Source organism: Malurus melanocephalus, unplaced genomic scaffold (genome assembly GCF_030028575.1).
Source record: "Malurus melanocephalus ecotype Western Australia unplaced genomic scaffold, MMel_1.1 scaffold_18, whole genome shotgun sequence".
NCBI lineage: Eukaryota > Metazoa > Chordata > Aves > Passeriformes > Maluridae > Malurus > Malurus melanocephalus.
This window is the reverse complement of record NW_026623250.1, coordinates 526532-551168: the sequence shown is the minus strand read 5'-3', so window position 1 is coordinate 551168 and position 24637 is coordinate 526532. Positions and strand designations below refer to the sequence as shown.

The window sequence follows — 24637 nt, the reverse complement described above, 5'->3', positions numbered from 1 at the left end:
CCTGCCCTCCAGCAGATCAGCTCCCACYCAGCTCAGTGTCATCCACGAACTTAAATGAAGATGCACTTTATCATCAATAAAGATATTAACTGTGGCTCAGTACTGAGCCCTGGAAAGCCACCTGTGACAGCAGCCAGCTGCCTGTAACTCCATTCATCACCACTCAGGGCCCRGSCATSCAATGAGTTTTTAACGCATGAACAGTGCACCCAGCCAAGCCACGAGCAGCCTGTTTGTCCAGGTGAATGTTGTGGGAGACAGTGGCAAAGGCTTTAGTAAAGTCCAGGCAGACAACACCCACAGGCTTTCCACATCCTCTAAGTGCGTCACCCTGCCATAGAAGWGAYCAGGTTGGTCAAGCAGGATCTGCATGTCACAAAACTGCCAGCTGGGCCCCTAATAAACCCTGTTGTTTTGCATGTGATGGCACTCAGAATCAACTGCTCCATGACCTTTCCTGGCACCAAGGTTAGGCTGACAAGACATGTAGATTCCTAGATCCTTCTTCTTACTCTTCTTGTAGATAGGCATTACAATTGCCGACTTCTAGCATCTCCCGTTAGCTAGGACTGTTGAAAAGTGATTTAAAATGTTTTGGTGTTTTAAAATGATTTAAAGCCCCTCCGTCAGTTTCATCAGTACCCTTGGGTGGATCCCATGTGGTCCACAGATTTGCACTTGTCTAAGTGGTTACTAAGTAGTAACTATTTCTTTCTGAGTTATGGGGGCTTCATTTTTCTTCCCATTGCTGTCTTCCTGCTCAGGGGAAAAAAACTGAGACAAAAAGGGTATTAAGTACCTCAGCCTTTTCTTTATCCTTTAWCAATCTTTTCCCCTGCATGTAATAAATGATGGAGATTCACGCTGCCCCTCCTTTTGTTTCTGACGTATTTGCAAAACMAGTTTTTCTTGTCTTTTTCACCAGTAGTCAGACTAAGTTCTAGCTGGGGGCTTGGCCCTTCTGATTTTGTCTCTGCATAACCTCCCAGCATCCTTGTAGTCCTGCTGAGCTGCCTGACCCTTCTTCCCAAAGTTATAAAATGTCTCTTACTCCCCAAGTTCCACTAAAGCTCTCTCCTGAGCCAGGCCAACCTCCTTGCCCACCAACTCATCTTTCAGCACCTCTGGGATTTCGTTCTGCCTTCCTGGACTCCTAAAGGACTCTCTCAGCTAGTTTCCTAAACAGCCCTAGACTGCCCTCTGAAAATCCAAGGTGGCAGAGCTGCTGACCCCTGTYCTTACTTCTCTGAGAAGCAAAACCTCATTTTTGTGGTTGCTTTGCCCAAGACAGCCTCCAGCAATCACATCACTCACCCATCTTTTTCTGTTTACAAAAAGCAGATTCTCACTGAAAGCTCAGACAACTCCTCAAGCAATTGGGAATCCGGCTCAGTAGGGTCCTGTTACTGTGCTGCATAGTTAAATCTGCTCTAAAAACAGTAAGACTGCTTGTGGCTGTTTTTGTTCCCATGACACCACTGCACTCATGAAAGACAGGAGTTTTCAGTTCTGGTAACTCCATTTATGAACTGAGATATGATGCATGATAATCAAATTAATTCTCTCAAAAGTTGCTGCTACCACAAGGAAGTCTAGCTTTAGTGAAATAAAGGATCAGTAAGAAAAATTCTGTAGTAAGTTAAGTGTAGCACTCTCTAGTCTGAGATGATCTAAAAATACCCCCAAAACAAAAAGGCAAGTTTATTAAAATTAATTCTCAAGGGTTTACTTACTTTTATTGAAAAGAATTAATTTTCTGGGCAAACTGCAGCAGCTCATGAACTGTTTCCATGAGAAGAGCCCTTTCTTTAAAGGAATCTTTATGTAATACCTACATCCACTCAACTCTCTCAGAACCAGACCCTCATAGTCCACAATAATTTTGAAGGTAGAATACAGAAATACTGTATCAAGTGATAAAACATGACTTTTCAGTTAGCCTAGACATACTATTTTTGAGATAAGATTCTTTAAAGAAAGCCACAACACAGTCACTGAATGTTGCATTTACTCAATTTCAAAATTACATCAAAATCCTTTGAAAAGTTATTCAGTCTTTCCCAACAGTTAGCAATGCTTTAGTGAGTTCTAGTTGAGGAAATATTCCAATTACATATTGCGTAAGTCAGTACACTAAAAACTAAGGTTCAGTAAAACTGATGAAACAAGCTTAAATTTATAACTGAAGCAGTTTATATGTTGTATTAATATATAATACGAATAAACCTCTTAGTGTACTCTTTACACTGAAGAGTTCACAGAAAATGCAACACTTTCACATTTACTTCAAGTCATCTTAAATAAATTCAATTTAAAACCACTTTCATAGTAGCATTCCACGTCACAAGCAATCACTTGTACTCAAAAATATTAATGTGTGAGAATTTTTCCTCTGCCCTCAAATTTAATGTTACWTAAAATACAAACTAATATTCACCTTCAACGTTTTGAAGTAGAACTATACTGAGCAGCAYGTGAAGCCTAAGCCAGCTAAAATAAAACAAAATCAGAATTTTTCTAAAGAATGCATATCTTTTGTTAAAAATATTACAGGAAAAGGTATCAACCATACTTAGCAGAACTTGTTTGGATTTCAAAAAGAGCTGTGAAGGGACAGTCAACCCTAATAAGGTCAGGGGTTGCTCTGTGATACAGGCTACGCAGATGCTCAAGTCTCAGCCACCAGTTGTGTATTGTACAAGAAGTACAGGCTGGGAAGGATGAACAATTTTAAGTTTGGTAGGTGCAAAAACCCCACCTTTCACTCCATTATAAATGATTTCCAGATTTATCAAGTTGTTCAAAGAAAGCGTAAATACCCTGTCTCAGTACCTATGTAGGCATTGAAGACCACTTCACGTACATTAAACTACTTTAAAGCTTAGTGTTCCTTCAGGTACTATTCAAGTCATTAGACTTGCTGACTCTGAACCTTTAACATCATTTACCTGAAATTTAAGTAACGAGAATACTACAAGTGTCATTATGAGGAAGGAGTTACCTTAACTRCTTCCTCTAGAAGAAAAGTGCAAATGTTCTAAAGTATTTGTTTATATATTCTTAGCTTTACCTAAGGTATGTAGTAGGAAAACAACACAAAATTCCTAATAATATAATAAAACCAAAGCCAGAGATAATGGGATACACTTTCTTTGCTATAGGTGAAGTTCAGAGCTCTCACATGTAAACAYTTTTCAGCATGGCAAAAATATCCCCACATCTGTGAAACAACACTGCTCACTTGCACTATCTAGTTTTCCTGATTCACCTCTACTCCAGTAAGGAAAGTGATGATACAGAGTTTTGATCTATTGCTCACATTTGTTGTAGCTCCTCTATCAACATGAAGAGGGTCCACAGCATGGCTTCTTCAACTGGCAGTGGCCATGGACTTAGGGAGAAGGGCAGAAGATTCTGGTGTGCATACAGGAGAGATAAAATTRTTTGCAGAGTTGCATGTCCAGCAGAAAAAGAGGTATCACTAAGTCATTGGAACCTTCCCTAAATTTCAACAGCACTACACTCATATTTCAGGGTTTGTGAATGAGTATGCTTCAAAAATAGAGGCATTGGTGATGGTTCCATATAGAAGATACAGTAAGAATTGAAAATTTAATTATAGAAGGTTTACCATCTACCCTTCTAAATAAGAGTTATAATTACATTACAATTRCATTGTGTTATTGAATATTATAAGGCCACTACCTTAAACCGGAAGCATGACTTCTACATAAAAGTACATAGCTGGACTGATATTACACCACAGTACTTCTTTAAGAAGGTTTTTTTTTTTTTTAATTTAATTTGCCTTCTTGAGGAGTAAACTTAATCTCTAAAGGCAGATTATGTCCCCAAGTATACACAAAACACTTTCACCTCAGTATCACTATGGTGTAACCATAAATAATTCAGCATGAAAAAGCCAACTAACCCCTGGCCCCCACATTGTTCAGGTTGCTGAACAATGCCACAGCCCTCTTGCTCTGCAACAATTTTCTCCATTCTGAGTTTTCTTTGTGCAGTTACGCTTCCTTCCTGTAACAAACAAGGAGGTTAATAAGAGAACATAAACAATAACATGGGAAGCATTTTCTTTACATGGTGTACCTCYGTGTAAATTTCAAAGTCACGTTTAGATTTATAGATTCTTTAGATATCAAAGAGTAGCACCATTTATTTCTAACTAATAGAGCTGGCTGTTCTAATAAATTTGAGATTGATTTTGGAATAATTTAATGGGAAAGTATTTGTAAACTACTCAGAATTTTTGTAACACCAGTTAACAACTGTAAGCTCATTAATTATATGAAAATCAATGYATATTTTATCAGGGAAAATTTTAAAATTGAAACAATATCACCAAAAGGACTTTCAAAGCATCCTTGTAACACTCCTCCATTCCCACTATTTGTCAATGTTTCACGTTTCAAAAACACTATAATGAYGCAAGTTTACTGAACCAGTTATCCAATCTAGGACAAAGGTTTATATTTTTCTGTAACAACCAACTTAAATAAAAGTCCCCTCTTCAGAGAGCAGGCCTGGCAACAATACCCTAAATCGTGCAAACAAAATGAAACAAAACCATAAACTACAACATTAAATTGCAGCTGATGTAAAGTTAAGCCACATCCAGGACGCCAGCAGCCACTAGCTGCCTCGAAAGCCAGTCCAATCCTTCATAAAGTCCTGTACCACTTCGGGCATCGCAACCCTGAATGTACCAGCTWCGGCCACAGCAGAGTTTGTGGAGACTCAACAGTTCCGTGATTTCTTCCACTGAAAGGGCACCTGCTACATCCTGCAAGAGAATCAGATACAAAGACTCAATTATTCTTCTGTATTATGTTTGAAGCCATTTTATTGGCTTAGACTGAAACTACAGATCACATAAAATCTCTTCAAACACAAAGGACATATCAAACAATTAGTGCTTATTGCCATAAAAAAACCCCTGGTAGCAAGCACCCTTAGCATCAACATTTATTTGAACAGCATTACACATTAAGGAAAACATCTGTATTTTATACTTTCCACATTACCACTTCCTACCCACAGCTGAGGATTCAGAAGGTTGGAATCTGATAGGTAAGCTGAGAAAAAGAGAGAAAAACAAATCACAAATACCTGTTTATTAGCAAAGATCAAGAGCAAGGCATCCCGCAACTCCTTCTCTGTTAACAATTTTGCAAGTTCACTGTATGCTTCACTGACCCTGTCTCTGTGACTGCTATCAACAACAAACACCACCGCTATGAAAAAAAGAGAAATATTTACAAACATTCAAATATAAACTCTGCAAAACTGGCTCTCAACTTACACAATTACTTTTTTCTAGCAGCTTTCTACAAGCAGTCTTTCAGCAGCGTGCAACTTCAATTTTAAATCCAGTATGACAAAGAAATTCCTTACATACTTCTATATTTTAAACAGAAATCTAGAATTTGTCCTAAAACWGGGAGAAAAATCTCAAAATTTTTTCCTAGTCTAATATAAAAGGCATGATATTTAAATACTTAGGTCTAAAACCAGATTTACTATGTGTGGATTAAGTATCTCAGTTTGAACCATTTCTTGATCCATTTATACTCCATTAACTCCCATATGACTGTTTCAGTTTCCCTTAATGGGCTGTAATATTCACAGGTTCAGCCAAATCTGCACAGCTTGCTTCAACTACAGACTACACGATCCAGAGAAGATGGYCATGGATCCAACGTAGCAACAGTAGATTTTACTATCCACTAGAGACAGCAACTAAGATGCCAGAAAAACTAGAGAGTCAGGGGGGCAGAGCTAGAGGACAGAATTTAGAATCAAGGGTTTTGCAAAGAAAAAAAATCCAACACCTAAATTAAATAAAACCTACTGCAGTTATGTACCACTGTAACTACTTAGCTTTCTCTCCAACAAACAATTCATCAGGGCAGGCATGATTCCATGCTACTTTACATAGTATGTTTTAAGAGGACAACAGAAATCCCAAAATACAATTTTTAAAACTATGACAAGATGGGTAATTTAAAATGCTAAAGTTCACATTTAAAGCTGAAATAATGCACAAAGGAGAGCACAAAAACTGGTGTTTGTAATTCCTGTTTGTAATTTCAGATAATTGTGAATTAATCAATTAAGAGGAACTTTTTTCTCAACTGGAAAAAACCTATGGAGGATTTGCAAAAGGACAACATTAATTTTTAGGTTGGCACCACATACATCAACGTTTTCAGAATCAGTAATCTAATCAGATATTACACTGCAATAGCAAGTCAGAAGTTACAGAACTCTGCAAAATTTTTTAAGTTGCTACCTAAAGGCTCCTAAAAGCTGAGTGCTTTCAAGTGCTATTTATATTTCATACCTGGCAAGTACTGCTTCTCACTATGCAGACTTTGGAACACTGTACCTTGCCTTTGTCAGCTAGAACCAATTTAACAGAGGTTCTAATTTTGTTTGGCTCCATGAGCTGTCTGATGGATTTATGGGGAATGCACCTTTATCATGCAGCAGACACTATGACCAACTGGATTAAAATTTATTAGCTCATGAATCTAGCAGCTGTACTTTGCATTAGATGAACAACTTTCTATGGTCATAAATTATTTCTATTAATAATCTTTCTGGCTCTGAAATACAAGCTAGAAGACAAAATACAGTTGAAGAGTTGTATCAGTATTACCTTGCGTATTGAGATAATAATGTTTCCATAAAGGCCTCAATTTGTGCTTTCCTCCTACATCCCAAATAGTAAACTTTAAATTCTTGTATTCCACTGTTTCAACGTTAAAACCTGGAATAAAAATATTGAAGTTTTACAGTCCTGCTCTGTATGAACATAAAATAACCAGAATCAGCAGATAAGTCAAACATTCGGAAAAGTCATTACATTTAAATTGTAGCTACTAACCTATTGTTGGAATTGGCTGCATGAATTCATCTTGCTTTAACTTAAACAAAATAGTTGTTTTGCCAGCTCCATCTAATCCTAAAGTAACAACCCGAATTTCCATTTTTGGTCCAATATGTACCCTGTTGTCCTGGAAGAAACAGCATACACAAAACAAGAGATAATTTAGGAAATTCAGTGTAGAAAACACTTATGTTCAATACACACATTTTATCACCATTTGTAAAATGATTAAATGGATGGACTCCAAAAGTGCAAGGCACAACCATCAATCACTTACAGTAACAGCAGAAACAAAAATCTCTGTAGTGAACCTGTAATGAGTTACCACGTCTTTTAGAAAGTCAGCAGTTTCATGACAGGTATGTTTGTATTCGATAAAATCACAAATTCATCATTCTTGGGTGAAACCATGTRAAGAATTGTTTGTGCCAATTAGAGTTCTCTGACCAGAGAACTCTTTTTAGCCCCCTTTTTTAATGTCTCCATCTAAAGAATTACTTCCTTTCTGGAGATTCCATAGCTTCACCCCAAGCCTCTTCCAATTCTTTGCAATGGCAACATTATTAGCACTAAGCAGTAATCTGAAGTAGGAGWGAAAAACAAACAAAACTCCTCACGTCTTGCTTTAAGACAAGAAATGAGAATCAACTTCCCTATTTGTAGTTTACACCAAGCTATTGTTAAGTATTGAAGGAGATGAGACTGGCAATGCAATCAAATAGCAAAGCATAAATTCTAAAATAAACAACATAGGCTGAGATTACTATATAATCCTGAAACACATTTTGAAGTACTTAGAACTGCTATCTTGGTGAAACACCAGGGTTTCAATCACCAGAACTAAGTGGCAGTATATTTGCTTTCTTGCAAAATSCAGACAGCACTGTGCCTACTCCACACACTCCAGCGTTTTATTTCTTCTTACAGAAGAAATACTACTGAGTGCAAAAACCATACAAACTGCCCTGGTAAAAGACCAACATGTCACCGGTATGACATGACAAATACAAACATCTACATCATATGATTTGAGATATCTAACTATCTATATACGTACACACACACACACACAGAGGATCCATTATATATTTGGATATACTGTCATCATACTGGATTTTCCCTTTTGTGACAAGAGAAGTAGCACACTTTCAGAACAATCAATACAATTCAATGACCTTATGCATCACAACTCCTGAAAAGACTAAAAATACCTTGAGAAACTGCTTCCTACAAAAAATTAAAAGGTAATTATGCAACTACCACAATGCAAAAGTCAGCAATATCATGACTGTTAAGTGTAAGAGCCAGATCAAGGTTCATCTCATTGAATATGCTGTCTGAAACTAGCCAAAGACAGATATGAAAATAAGAAATAGAGAAAGCATATAGTGATAACTCTCCAAAGTACCTGCCCTGTGCTTATTATCTTGCAGCTCATGGATTTGCTGAGCCAACAGTGAAGTTTCTGCAGCTAGGTGCATTATTCACCTATGAATTTCTCTGCTTACTGCTTGAAACATAAATGGGCCCAGATGACCCTTATCAGAGAGCTCCACAGACTACCTATTCAGTGTGAAAAAAGTGCCTTCATTTGAATCTGGGAAATAATAAACTTGTATAAGCTCAGCAGGTCCAGTGCTGTTATTACACAAGGCAGATGCTCCAAAACCAAAAGACTGTTTGAGATTTGGAAAATAAAACACTGAGATGTAATCACTTTTTAATAAATTTCCCTTAAGTTCTAGGTATTTGGAGTCAGCTGAAATTCACTGATAACACGGCAACACAACGTATTAACAAAATGGGTTACCTCCTTCTGGAAAAGAAAAACTTGTGGACAGATTCTTGACAAACACAACAATAACAGGGGCAGAGGAAGAGAAGAAACACAAAAGTATGCAGAAGGCTCTGAAGAGTCTAAAAAATGCCCTATCTCCAGCACCCTTTTCACACTCAAATCTCAGTTCTGATTTTGTCTAAAATTTCCATCAATGATTCTCCTCAGTTCTCTGCACCAGAAAGGAAGGAGGAAGAAAAAGTAGCAGCTCTGGACAGAGCTGCTCAGTTTATAGGCTTCTTGCAGGAGGCAGCATCCTGGCTGGGCAGAGCTTGCAGACAGTGAGGCAGCCTGGCAATCCCCTCATAGCTCCACCAGAAGCACTAGTTACCTCTACAGCTCCCACAGCATTAGGTAGTACAAATAGTAGTAGTAGTTAAATCATCAGGGAAGGTGATTGGTGACACTGTTAAATTTAGCCATCCTGTTGCAATTYGCTTTCTCTAAGGTTTAGAATGCAAACAGGCTGTTCTCAGATACATTTCTCTCAGAAAGAATCAAAACACTCTGTGATGGATACCAAATTTCCACTTTTTGCACAAGTAATTCTGTCAAAGTCCTCTGTATAGGTTTATTTAATACTATCTTTAAGTACTTTCCCTCTGATAGATTATCATCTTTACAGGTAGTTTTGGTGTTGGTAAGGGTTAGCAGTTGCCCACACTTAGTTGAACGCAGTAGTGACTACTTATCTCTTAATTTCAGGCACTGTTCCTTCATCATTTTCCCTCTCCAYAGCATGCACACACATGTATCGACGATGACCAAATGCTATTTGTGTATATATCATTCTACAGCCACTGCAATCATTTGACAGAAAAGCTTCTTCAAATAAGGATCACACTTCTTATGGATAAGGAGCCATTTCCTTGCCACCAAGCTAAGCACATGAAGACATCTCAACTGGAATTCTCCAAATCCTCTCTTCAGAGCCTTCAGTGTATGCCAGCCCCTGAGAGAGACCTTCCCAGTTATATAATAATGGTTTACAGTKTCATATGTAGTCTACAGGGTTTTTATCTGAAGACTTTATTTCTGCCTGATACCTGTTGCCAGATCTAGATCATTCATGTACAACAAGCCTCACTGCAAGTCACAGCAGTGGCACAACAGGATTCTAAAAACATATAGTGCAGAAAGAGAGCATTATGCTTTATCAGATGTGAAGAAACAAGTGAGAGACTGAAGGAATTATTTTCATCTTTTCCATGGCTGTTATTGTATTTGTGAAAAATTACACTTGCTTTGGCACCTTTGAAATTCAGATATTAACCTTCAGAAGACTTCATAAAAATACAAATTGTTACAGGAGAAAACCAAGTATTCTGGGTCCCCCAAGCCTATTTCAGGCCTCCGGTAACACCTCAGTTGGCTCCTATCATTCTTTTTACAAAAGTTCAGAAATTCACAATCAAAATTTTCTGAGTCAGATGAGTAACTTCTAAAGGCAAAATCAGACATTCAAAATGCCCTGCTGACTCAACAATTCTTCATCTGTCAAACGTGATTACTGCTTCATTCATGGAATAATGCAGTTTGCAGAAGTTTCCCTGGCCCTACCAGTTCTAGTCTCTGCTGAAGAGGAAAGAGACAAGCACAAGTGAAAACGTTGCATTAACACGGAAATTCAAATATACTGAAGTGACAATATAATTTTTTTTTAAGAAATTTAATTTCTTGTGTCAGTAAGAACTGACATAGAACTCCTATGGAAACATTAACTTCCTTATAGTAAATGCTTCAACAGCTACAGTTAAATCCTCATTTTCATCTCAGCAACAATAGATCCTCTTCCTCGTTCACCCATTCAGAACCAAAAAACCACACACATCAAAGCACTTCTTGGTTCCTTGAGTTTCAAACTTTAATTGACTTTCCTACAAGGAAAATTATAAATAATAAYACCATACATATATACCAAATACCATACATATATACCAAATAGAAGTACCATAACTGAACTTCAAATAATTTAATCCCTTTCAAAGAAAGTGATACTGAAATTATACTGAAGCAATAAAACTCAAACCTACTTAGAAGATGAACCATGTCTAAGCTAAGCTATCAGAGGACACAAAGCAACTATAAAAAAAAGACTGTTTAATGAACTGAAAGAAATACAGGCTTTTAGTATTATAAACTGGAAGTTTTAATAGTAGTATTGCCATTAAAAYAGGTGAGCAATTTTCAAGAAATAATCATGTTTCCAAAGAAAGGAGTTTTTAGACTCACAAATGCTGTGCAACATATTAAAAAGAAAACAGCTCAAACAAAGTTACTGATGTGGTCAATGTCAAATGAACATTTCTCATCCTAATTGTAACAGCACAATGGTTTGTTGCTCAAACACCAGATTGCACTCATCATTTAAGACACTGTGGCTCTAACTGATCGTAAACTGGCTCAAAATGTTGCAACAAATACAGCATTATATGTACATATATTATTCCTGCTTTATTTTAAATCACATTTGGGACTTCATAACGTGCACAGTTGTACTCCTAAGAGATTAAGTATACCTTTGTAAAAGTGACAGGTATGCTAGCATCCAGCTGTACATGATCTGCAAGTTCTGTAAACTGCTGCTGCTGTTTCTGTAATGTCTCTAGCAATCTTGTAATTTCCTGTTTGGCCAGCACTACTCTGCAGTCATCCTAGACAAATAAAGAAAACAAAAGCACGCCTTTCCTTTAGTAATTTACTTTTTAAAACCCCAAATACAATATAACTATGATTGCTAGAAATAAGGCATTTTAAAGAGAAATATTCTACTTCAAGAAACTAACACTTACAAAACAGATTTATTTTAAATTGCAAAAGAAATATGAATACCTTAACATTTTTTCTTAACATTAATAGGTACTACATACTAKATAGTTCTGCAGGTTTAAAAAAAAACCAACAGATTTTCTTTATGAGCCACCTAAGAGTAATATAAATTATAAGAAAAAATAACAATGTAATACATAAAGAATATTTCTTTYGTTCATCCATCTCAGATGGAATAGAGCAACCTCTTTGCAGCATACAGCAGCACACTTGAGAGGAAAATATTAGTATCCACCCATTCATGATCAGAACATTGGTACAGTTAAATCTGATTAAGCAACTGAACACAAGGTCTAAACATATCTGAAAAAAATTAAAAATAATACATTAATGAAACATCTTCTCACACTCAGTTTACTATTTGCTACACATACTATTTACTTTTTCCTRTCATTAAACTGAGTGAATAAGGGATCAATCAAAATACTCTCATACAGCCACATTCTTCATACATCTAAGATGTTGAATTACCCATGTTACAAGTGCTACTGAAAGCTACTTAACCCTAGAACATTTTTTCTTACCAGTAATGTATGACAACAAACCCCTAGACATCTATAATTGTAACTGCAACTGTGAAATCCTTCCAATAAATTCTGTAGGGCTTTTTTTTGCTTCAGTCTTGTCTTGCCTTTTCACTAACCTCACAAATACCAGAAATTACTCCAGAAAAGCCATACCACCGACTTTCCAGCAACTGAAGGATGCTGTGCTTTTGTACTGATAATCTTTGTTCAATACTCCTTTGTAATGAATACTTAAATCTCATGTTATATTATGATTGTTTTAATCTTATTAGGAAATAACACAGAGTACCAYCTAACCTCTTTTTTCATAGTCTAAACTTAATATGTTGTTCCATGTATTTTACCATATGCTACAGTTCACTTGCCAACCTACTTGTTGTAAAGTCTTTTCACAGTGAAGGCAAGCTGTTGAAACCTGTGACAGGAGAATGGTCATGTCTTCTTGCTGTTGCCTAAGCCAAATCAACTTCTCTCTGACATGAGCATCAACAACACTAAGAGCCATTTCCTCCTGACGACAAAGGGTTTCATGAAGATCAGAAAAATAAGCTCGAACACATGAGCGTGCATTCTCTGCAGTTCCTGGTACCTACAGTGTTACAGAAAGGAGATCCAAGAGATTAAGGACATGAGTTGATTCCAGAAGTATACTTTAAATTTTATTCCAGCTTCTAAATTATTTTTACATCTGCTTGGCTACATCACAGTTCAAGTCCCAGTTAGGGCTGATGAAACTTTCTGCATAATACCAAGACCCTCCAAGAAACTACTCCTATAATCACGTAGCTCATTTGCATATATACACACCTTATTAAAAATTATCAAGGAAAAAAGCCTCAATAGTATTAGATCATCTGAGAACACACACAACTTGTACACTAGCAGTTATACAACTTTTCCAACTGCCTCCATATTTTCATATAGCCCAAAAACATTGTAGCACACAAGTTCTGAGCATGCTGCTGACCTAAGACTGAATACTGACTTGCTAGATAAAAGAATTTAAAGTCTTGTCCTATAAAACCTACACATAATTTTCAAAGAAATACCTTATCCTTGTTATTACAAAAAAAGCAAATAATATGTGCATGTGGAGGAAATGAAAAGTTTTAAAAAGCATACATGTTCAGTATGGGCCATTCCAACGCCATCTTCAACTATTTGCTCTCCTCCTTCTATATGTTGGACAATTCCAACCAATTTTCTAGAATAATCTGAGATTTCTTCTGTGAAAGTTCTTATACAGTGAGCCATGTCTAAAATGGATGCACGGATCTGGTTTGCTTCTGGTTCCAAGACAGAGTGCTATTAATTAAAAGCAACATATTAAAAATCAATCATAAATATCTTCCTTAATCACCGTTCCTATTTTACTATATGTTTAATATACAGGTACATGCAAGTACATGGGCATGTATTTACACATATACATACAAAAGTCAAGTAAGAATTTAAAACCATCTTGCATTCTAAAAATACAATCAGGACTTACAGATTATGTTCAAACAAACTTTGATATCTAGCAATTATACAGGAAAACAGAAACTTGCCTGTTTGTCATAATTTATTATAAAAAAAGAAGAGTGGTTAGACTGCCCCAGTGATGTGATATATACCTAGTGTCCGCACTATGAAAATGAATTAAATTACTTATGAAATTAAATTACTTATGAAAACACCTTTTAAAACTGGTGGTTTAATGTCATGAGAAGTTCAGAAAAACAGCAGATAACGGGACTGTCCTTCTTCATGTGTACAGATATACATTAGTAACTCATTGAGTTCTTAGAAATTCTTTTTTTTTAATTTTACCATAGCAACTRTCTAACATAAATGGAAATGAAAAAATGGGATGAACACACATCAAGAGTCTACCCTCCTTTCTTGACAACCTTTTGTAGTTTAATTGGATAAATAATTAAGCAAGCCACCCCATGGCATGACTAGAAATTAATTACTTGCAGTACCTTATGACCTTGATGCTTCCCATATTCTTTGCAGACACAACACATGAGAGGACTTGTCTGACAGCCCTCTTCTAAACAAACAAACTCAATGGCATGCACTTGGTGCTGGGAGCACATCGTCTTCTCATGAGGCTTATCAGCAAGAGGTACACGCCTGTGCTTCGCTAGAGTCTTAGTAGAATGAGTATGCTGGGAACAGTCTGCACACAGGTGAGTGGCACAAACAGTGCAATACACGGATGCMACATGTGCTTCATCTTCATCACAACGAACGATACTCTGACAACAAAAACAGGCAAAACTGAAGTTGTTAACACTTAATCCCAATAACAGAGGAAAAATCAGAAGACTGGTCAACAATGTAAGCTTTCTGTAGAGGTTATACACTAATAAATATTTCAACTATTTTGAAATTTAAGTTTCCAATAAAATGTTAAAAAMCAAAAGATAAAGTGTCCAGTGATTTTTTAAATCCAAGCTTCAGTGCAAGTTGTAAGGTAAAGACAAAGGTTTGGAGGAGAAAACAAATCTGGCTCCAGTAATTTCTTCCAAAGCAGTCATTACAGAACAACTACTGAGAAGAAGAGCTGAAGTCTCCAGGAAGAATTCCTAAGAAGTTTTAGAAAGCTGTGTTTATATCACTATAACTAAAATATCAAAATGAGTAACCTTTTCTAAAAATCCTAAAGGCATAAAAACCAGGGAAAATATTATGCATGCTTATCAACAGCTGTTTATTTTCTGCTTCAGTCAAGTAAAAATTAGCATTTAATTAAGAAGCAATTAACTGAAGCCTTAAAACTAGATACTAGAACAAAAGAACAGCATTATTGGTGAAATTACATTTGGCAAAGAACYGATTTTCAATTTTTTTCTATTTAGAGACAACTCCTACCATATGTAACAATTTTTTTSGGGGTTTGTTTAAAACTCAGTACCTCTCCAGACAGACCAATGCCTTCTTCTGCTGTCCCATACTGTCCAGGAGGTCCATTTTGCAACCGTTCCAGGAGTTCCAACAAAGCAAAGTTCTTTTTCAGTCCCCAGACACCAGAATCTCCTATTTTTGATGAAGAGTTAAATGAAAGGGAAGAGGAAGAAAAATCTCAAGCACATATAATTTTGAGAAATTTCACAAACTACAGTTGAGATTCTGACAAACATTATGAGCACATCAACTACRTTAATATTAATGAAGTGAGACATAGCTAGCATTTTTTCTGCAAGCTCACTCCATCTTCTTCCTTCCTTCGATCATTGAACTCTCTAATATTTATGCAGATTTTCCCTATTTAAAAGATGCCAAGATTATTAAAAATTTACAGGAATTCAGTAAAAACACTTGTAAAATAATATGCAATAGCTAAGAATGAAAGCATACAAGGAACACACAAACACTATGTACCATAAAAATTAATATTTTTTAAGTACCTACTGCCAAATCTTATTCCCTGAATCACAAGATGCAACAGCTATTGCAGATCTCATTCCAGTAAAACCTAARTAAGAGTTAAGGCAATATTCAGAAAGAAAACCCAAGGCACTACACTACTTGATAAAAATTAAGACTCTTCATACTCCCTAGAGGAAAGCAGAAGTCCATGTCCATGGACTGTATGATCCTGATTTTGTAGAAKTTCATGTAAAGCAATGAGATGAGAAACAAAATCAGAACTGATCCCAAAAACTGCTGCTAAATGGTATCTGTATGGGCCACATGGCATATGAGAATCTTAGTGGTCGCTCCTTCAAGGAATTATCATYCCTTGATATTTTTTCAGCATAATTGACATGAATTTTACGACATTTTATCTGTTGCAAGGAAAAGGGGGCTCAAGCATCATCATTGAGCAGTGGGTCATTACCTTTTAGCCATAGCAAAATCACAAAATTGCTGAGGTTGAAAGGGACCCTTGGCATCACTTTGCCAATGTCAGCTAGAGCTGATTGCCTGAGACCACACCCAAGGCATCTTTTGAAGATCTCTTTTGGAGGGAGATTCTATCACCTCCCCGGGCAACCTGTGGTAGAGCTTAGTTACTCTTGCAGTCAAAATTGTTTCCTTATATGCAGACAAAACTTCTGTGTTTCAGTTTGTGCACACTGAACGTCAGCTATCTACGTGAACTCATGGAAACAATGTTCCCATGTTTTCCCAGAGAACCCAGATTACTTGAATTGTCCAGTTGTCCCATGTTGTTTCCTAGCTCCTAAATTATGCTACCCTGTGGCAGTCTGGTAGGAGTCTATGCCCTTCATCCTTCTGGAATTCAGTGTCATCTCACTGACCCTCTACAGACATTAAGTCTTCCTTCTTCAACATGAATGTCTACCAAACACTCCATAGATTTCTATGTATTGTTAGAGTGAAAGTGCAGTTCTAAATAAACATACAGACAACAACTACACAGTTATGAGAAATATCCAACTGGTAACCCTGCTGGATACCTCACTGCTTTATGTAGCTTCCAGTTCAACTACATGAAACTTTCTTTCCTCATCCATCTTCCTCACAGTTTAAACTATAGAACATAATAGTCTATTTTGAATTTGGCTACAGAGGAATTATGTGTCTCACAGATTAAAGGCAATAAATGGATGATACTGTTTTTCTACAGCTATAAATGGGAGCATTTTCTAACTATTTTATCCTCTAACACCCTCAATGGTTATAAAACAGTACTAATAACCTGTCTAAAAAAACATGCTTACCACTAAAGGCCATCCATTTGCTCCTTCCAGAAATGGGCCTATGAAAGCACTGGTTAGTAACTTTGAAGGCAGGTATAAAGCAAGGTGCTTTAAAGAGTCAGTGCTTTCAATGTCAGTCATCTCTGCAGTTATCAATTCCATGGTGGAAGCCGTCTCTGCTACAGAGAAGCATTGCATTGCCGACACCCAAATTAAGAACAGTACACTCCTCAAAATAAGTTGCAAACAAATAAAGTATTTTAACTTTTATTTGCCACAGATCTTGAAGGACTTTACAGAAGGTATGTTCTGTCCCTCCACAGTTACACTAAGCACCAGCAGAGTCTTCTGTCTTGAAACACTCAGACTCGAGAGTTTAGTAATTTTTTAGCTTGATCAGTTTTTAGCTTGATCTAGAAAGATCAGGCTTTTTCGTAACACAGAGCAAGGAAGAGTCACCTCCTATTACAACTTGAAGAAATACAGAGCACTATATCCACTTTTAGAATTTAATTTACATCAAAACAGTTTGTAAACAGAGTCTGGATTTGCTAAGTATGTATCTAGTTAGTCTAAGTCTCAGAAAACTAAGCACTGAGAAGTGGCTACATGGCTCACTTCTAGAGTGCTCAGAACAGCTCTTTCTCACAGCAAACTGACTGGGCACAACCTTCAGCTTTTACAGCATACCAAAATACTCACATTAAYACACACCAATATAATGACTGCTGAGAGTAACATGTACCTTCTAACATTTACCTTCACTAATCCAGATAGCCATTAACAGCCCAGTATAAATGGATGTATATGCACCAAAAGGGAAAACCTATTTAAGGAATAGATTATAACTCCTAGCCTGYAAGCAAACATTGTCTTAGCCTTTTTGCAAACACTTGGCTGAGCAAGGCTAGGTAAGGCTGAGAGAAGAAGAAGCTATTCAATCACTACAGAGTTTCTTACAAAAGTATTTTCTTCCATGGGTTTTAATGTTTATTTAAAAATAAACATTACTTATTTAAGAAGTACTCCTCTCAGTTTACAATCCTGTAACAGATTTTAATCATGTTAGCTCTGCTCCATGTCTAGCAGTAAAGAGAAAGTCAAAACAGAACTAATTTATTGAATTGTAGGCAACAAGATCAGAAAAGATAACTCTGTAGCTATGCTGTATTTATTTTCTCTTTTGTAACTCTAAGCTGTCTAAGTGCTCTTACATTTTTTTCTATTATGTATCATGAGACTTGCTAATACAAGTCTTGCTAATACTTGCTATTGCTAATACAATACTTGCTAATACTAGCAATTGTATAACATGTCCATTGTGGTCACAGATAGAAAAACAAGAGAAGCTTACGCACCAACTTTTAATCTACTAAAACAGAATTTATAACCAGCAAGCATCCTACAAAACACAGAACCCAGAACATGCTGAGTTGGAATGGACCCACAAGATTCACTGACTCCAGCTCCTAGCCCTGCACAGGGCCATTCRCAATAATTACACTGTGTGYCTGAGAGCATCCCCCAAATGCTTCCTGAACTCTGTCAGGCTGGTGTTGTGATCACTTCCCTGGGGAGCTGTTCCAGKGCCCAACCACCCTCTGGGTGAAGAACCTTTTCCTAATATCTCAATTAAAACTCCCCTGAACAAATTCAGGCCATTCCCATTACTGCTCACCGGAGMTAAGAGAGCATTKTCTGCCCCTCTTCTTCGCCTTACAAGGAAGTTGTAACTGCAGTGACATCTTCCCTTGGTCTCCTCTTCCCCAGACTGAACAGACCAAGTGACCTCAGCCACTCTTGGTATGGGCCTTCCTCTCAAGGCTCTTCACCATCCTCATGCCCTCCACTCTCTTATCATGTCCTTCTACTGTGGCACCCAAAACTGTCCCCAGCACCTGAGGTGAGGCCACCCCAGCCCAGAGCAGAGCGGGACAATCCCCTCCCTTGCCCGGCTGCTGATCCTGTGCCTGATCCCCCCAGGACATGGGTGACCCTCCTGGCTGCCAGGGCACTGCTGATTCATGTCCAACTTGCCATGGACCAGAACCCCCAGCTGCACAGTGCTGCTTTCCAGCCTCTCGCTCCCCAATCTGTCCATCCATCCTGCATTGCCCTGTCCAGATGCAGAACCCAGCATTTTCCCTCACTGTTGAATTTCATACGGTTGGTGACTGCCCAGTCCTCTCATTTGTCAAGGTCTCTCTGCAGGGCCTCCCTCCTGCCCTGGAGACAGGGAGTCAGTTCCTCCAATGTTGTATCCTCTGCAAATATGTGTAGTATCCCTYGCAGTCCTACACCCAAGTCATTTATGAAGATGTTGAAKAGCACAGGGCCAAGGABTGAGTCCTGTGGAACCCTCTTAGTGATGACACCCAGTCTGATGTCACCCCATCACTGTAACCCTTTGTGCCTGACCCGTGAGCCAGTKGCTCATCCATCTCAGGAYGTGTTAATCCAGCCGTGTGCTGGACATTTTGTCCAGAACGATGCTGTGAGAGACAGWATGGAAATCTTTACTGGAATCCAGAAAGCTCACATCAACTGACTTCCCCTGATCAGATAGGCAGGTAACCTTCTCTAAGGCATACATTCTCATACAAAAGTCATGTCTCATTTCACTGGTATCTATCACAAATATTATATARTTGCAAAAAAGGGACTTTGCTTCTTTTTACGGTAAATCTGCTATATAATTTTTATGTATTTGACCTATACATTCTCAATACAATTGATCAAATATTTATTTTGTATTTAAAATTGCTAAAAATGAGTTGTGTAGATACATCTATTTAATCTCTTGAACTTCAGCTCAAATTCTGCTTTGATCACAAAYGTAAGAGTCTAGTGATCTCATCCTTGTGCCTACAAAGGATGTTTGTTCCCATTACAAAAATCATTACACATTCTGACTGTCTTCTCAAAAGAACACGACAGGAATAGCAGGAAATGTGTCAGCCAGGAACGAGACAGTGACTGAGTGAAGACATTAAGACTGACTCCAGCTAACAATACAAATGTCAATTTCCAAAGCATGAAGCTTGATTGTAAATTATAAATAATRAAAGGGATAAAGGAACAATTTTTGTCTAAATATCTGAACAGATTTGAAAGAATGCTGTAACTGCATCTTCTTRCACAGTGTTTTTAAGTTTCATCTTGGCACTGAAACACTAGCAAAGGCATATGTAAATGTAAGCAACACCAATGAAATGGATTCCACGAAGGATGTCATCAGCTGCATATCTCTGTTGACCAAGTTTTAATGATAGAAAATAAATCCAGCTCTATAGTAATGGTAGGTAGAGAGAAACTCCAAAGTTGTATTGTAAGCACATCTTTCCTAAAAATTCCCTGGTCCACATATTCATTAAAAAAAGCCCCAGAACCCAACAGGTAAAAAAAAAAAAAAAAGCCATCCAACAAAAACCCCCACTAATCTTACACACAACGAGAGAAAGAAGCTTGCAATAAATTATTTGACTGTTCTCCCAAATATACATACTTTAAGAAAGAGGCTTTAAGAGGACCCTCTTTTTCTACAGACACTATTTACGGGATTTTCCTCCCATAAAAACKGTCTCAATCAACAACCTTCAGAACACATGATTTCAAAATTTCAAAAATCTAAAAAACTTTCTCACTGCATCCTCTTGGCTGAAAAATGCTAATCAAATTGAAGACAACAGTTCCACGTATCTTCAGTATGTACATATGCATTTAAAATTCTCCTTTAGAAGATGAATCACAGGCAAATTCATTAAAGAATTCTTAAAAAAAAAAACCCAATAAAAATCCTTGTTTTGTCTATTCTGCAATGCAGAATGYTTTGGGCAGGCTTTACTCCTGTCTGTTCATTATGAAATGTTTTCTCTTGTAACAGTGCCCCATGAACTATTAGAAAATTTTGCTAAGCATATAAACAACATTTCAATTTTTGGTTGAAGAACACGTATTTCCAAAAATCCTCATCTGCAAGGGTTACCTGGAAGGTGCAATCAAAAAGTATGTATTCTACTACCATCTTCACAAGCTGTTAAAATAAGTGGGGCAGTGTTCTTTATCCTCTCCAGAACTCAGCTCTGATAACACCCTTCGATGAGGGGCTATCACCGCTAATGGGCTATCCATGTCTCCTGGAAAGACTCATAGAATTACATGATCCCATTTTAAAATGCCCCACCCAGAGAGGAGGAACTGAACATTCCAACCTGCATAAAAACTAAGGCTCAGAACACAATAGACACTGGATTCCCTGAGGAGAAGAGCTCAAGAACCACCACTGGACTTCCAGAGATGGAMCAGACCTTTTCTTAGTATCACCACTTCCACAAGATCACATCCATTACTCCGGATGCAGCCGGAGACTGCAGCCACCATTTAACTGGACTGCTACCACCACCTTGATCAACAGGGKGGCAGGTTGTATTCTGACTTCTGTCAGTTTAAGCTGGTAGTTTTTGTATTATTGCCTTTATCTTAATTTTTCCTATTAAATTGTAGTTCTGACTTASAGTCTCTCACAACATATTTGCATGAGGTTAATTCCTCCACTGGTTTGCTTTCAAATTAGTGCAATGCTGATTCACAAARTACTTCTAACCATACCTTCACATACAGTTATATACAGAAAGAACAGTCTTGTAAATTTACACCGAGTCCACTTCCAAAAAAATAGAGTTACATYTATCCATACAGAGATTCCCAAGAATTTCTTTCAAAAAGTTCCCAAGAATACTTAGGAAATTTTGATGAATACAGCATTAAGCGCTTCAGTAGTAATAGCAAGGAAAAAAGAGTAACCACAGGTTAAATGACCAAATMAGAGTCTCCAACAAATCCACAGTCACTGATTAAGAAACTGGGTTCAACACAGGTAGCTTTATGTCCTAGCTTTACAGATTTTCTTTCAATAGATTTTTCTCTTGGCAGTGGTCCTATAATCAAGATTTCAATACTAAGCAGCTCTCTAAGACTAGAAAGCATAATTCCATTAAATTCATGAAAATGGCAGAACCACAACATGGAGAATATGGTGAATTTGGAGCTYGCTTTCTCACATATCCTCAAACGGAGGGGAGTGAACTATAAATAGTTCCCCTGGGTCCTGAGTTGTCCCCCCAAGCTCCTAAGCTCTAGAAAAARCAGAACTACAAGTGCAGAAAATTTAACCAACAGCAATAACTACTAGGTGATTAGAGCAAGGTAACAAATGCAGAGATGTCTCCAAAAGGATCCATGACAAGCTGCACTCCACAAAACATTCTGTTTTTACATATCAGAAACAGTTATATTTCTCAAGGTTGCTGGACATTGAAACACTAAAAGTGGCTATAACCTCCTCCCTGCCTCAGGTTTAATAATATTTCACTGCATTTCAGCAAAAGCTCCTCAGAAAGATAAAAAAAATCTGTAAATGTTTTTGTAAAGCTTCATTTTTGCCAAACATGAAACACACAGACAAACAAAAATAAAAGCTAGGATCCTTTCAGATGCCCAGGAAAAACCGCACAATAAAAACTAAAAATCAACAAGTTCCCCATCACAATAAAAAAAAGCAGTGGTCTTGGACAAAAATGTTTCATAACAGGACTGAGTGTTGTGCTCCAACATTCTCTCTTTTAAAAGCATAGTTCAAGAAATCTTGCGCAGCTGTACACTCACAGATAAGAAGTCAAACAAACCATTACTATTTTAACCACATCTACTAGATTGGCAGACATTCACAATGCTCATACTTTACCACCTCCCTCTGCCCAGAAAACAAGCCTCTCTTTCATACGAGACTGGTATTTCTTTTCCTGACTTCTATCTCCACAAAAACATCCTGCAGAGTTCCTTAATATTCCTTCCAGTTTGGTCTACAATCTAGCAGATTCTCATATTACAAAGTCAAACAAATTTGATACTTAAACATTTCTATCATGGTTTACCAGATTAGATATCCTTCTCTGAGGATTCTCCTCAATGTTTTATTTTTCCCCGGTGCTATTCAAAACTGCTGGAGCCAGCTCYATTAAAAAGTTCTTTTTGTTACAGATTTCTCTGATAACTTGTCTTTTCTATAACCCCATGTTAAAAAAGTAATTCTTACACTGAAGAAATTATATGCAAATCTCATCTTTTACCTAAAATAAACTTCCACTGAAAGAAAAAACCTTAATCTTATCCTTTCAAATACCCTGTGAGACATCCTTAGAGTAGGGGAATTCCTTTAATGGCCTACMACTACCAATTATTGCATATATAGAAGTAAGTAATGCTGTAAAAAACAGATTTGTTATTACTGATCCTTCCCTCTAGATCACTTCATCATGAATCCAGATATCCATCTGTCAGAAAAGTTATCGATTTAACTGCATGGGTTTAATGTTTAGGACAACAGGGAACAAGTATCATTAAGGAACCCCTAGACAGAAACATTAAATGGRGTAGCCCCTTTGTAAATATGGGTGTATAAAGACTTCAAGGTATAAAGTGTGCAAGACCAGGTTCAAGAAGATAAAGGCAAAATCTTTACTTTCTTTTCCTAACATACCCACTTTACTAGCGTTTAACAGTGTATGACCTTCTATGAATGAAAAGGAACACAGAACATTCGTTACTTGGAAATATAATTACTAAGTGGAGCACTAAGACTCAAACTATGTTTAGCATTTTCTTCCAGATATTCTTGATTGACAGTTGTCAAGAAAGTCAAACTTTCATTTTCTTACCTAGTTCAGTAACTTGTCGATCAAAAGGACAACGAACAGCTCTGCCGTGAAGGGGAAGCCGGGTAAGACAGTCATGGCAGACAGTATGACCACACAAAAGCAGCCGGGGAACTTTGTCCCCTTGCAAAGAGAATACATCTTCACAGACTCCACACTCAAGAACCTGTAAGTTAAAAAGATCATATTGGTTCTGAGCTAATTAAAAAGCAAAACTTCATGCAGTAAGCCATATGACAGTTTATTTTACAAAGGTCATGCAATCCCAACACATAAGCTAAGTCATTAATTTTGCTTTATGGACTCAAGTAACGATCATACGAAAGATTTTTTTAGAAGCAAATAAATAATTAGACACAAAGAGAACGTTTGAACTACTCGGCATCCTACCGGCTCACTACTAGTTCCTGCCCACTTCATTTAATACACTAAGACAAGACAAACCTACTGGTCAAGGGGCACAACCAGCAGAAACATCCTCCCAGGAAAAGGAAGCGGCGGACAAGATCCTAGCAGAGCAGAGGGGTGGTCGGTAGTTTCCCTCACAAATKATGCTGATAAAGAGGTCACTCACACCAAGTGAGCTACTTAACAAGCTACAAATGCAGCACCAAGCTAGTGGGAGCAAACTGCTGCGGGCCGCAGCATCTCAAACTACTAACGAAAAGCAAAATTGATGGTCATTTAAAAAGAAAGAAACCCAAAACTAAGACATAAGCTGGGCACCCCAGGGAACACCTCCTGCACCACAGGCCTCCGGCGCCCCATCCCCGCCCGGCACCGCCAGCCCCGCGACAGGAGCTGGGCCGAGCCGCTGCCTCACCTTTACCGCAGCGCCCACCGGGCCGCGACCGCCACCGCTGGGTCCGCGGCCGCCCTCCGGCCCGGCCCCAGCCTTGTTTACAGCCAGGGCCGCCATCTCGGGGAGGGCGGAGCGGACTGGCYCCGCAGGAACGAGCCGGGAGCCGCCGCCGCCGCCACCTCAGGCACCAACCCGGCGGGCGCAGGCGCCGCGCCGCAGAACTGCGAAATTACAGAACKGCAGAACTACGACTCCCATCGTGCCCCGCCGCGCTCCGGCAGGCGGAGGAGACGGCGCTGAGCCMGGGCCTCCCGCGGAGCCCTGGGGGTTGTAGTCCCGCCCGCCGCGCTGCAGCCTGGGA

At 38.1% G+C, this 24637-nt stretch overlaps 1 protein-coding gene across 1 annotated transcript; it reads right to left on the bottom strand.

The window, feature by feature from the left end:
- Positions 1 to 3791: 3791 nt before the first annotated feature.
- Positions 3792 to 24477, bottom strand: TRIM23 (tripartite motif containing 23). The gene is made up of 11 exons (XM_057389620.1): positions 24298 to 24477; positions 23478 to 23640; positions 15009 to 15130; positions 14071 to 14349; positions 13226 to 13408; positions 12477 to 12692; positions 11267 to 11401; positions 6908 to 7037; positions 6680 to 6790; positions 5128 to 5252; positions 3792 to 4801 (listed from the first exon to the last, which is right to left on the bottom strand). Exons 1-11 carry the CDS (start codon positions 24391 to 24393, stop codon positions 4622 to 4624), a joined length of 1740 nt encoding a protein of 579 aa, XP_057245603.1. The 5' UTR covers positions 24394 to 24477; the 3' UTR covers positions 3792 to 4621.
- Between the last annotated feature and the right edge of the window lie 160 nt (positions 24478 to 24637).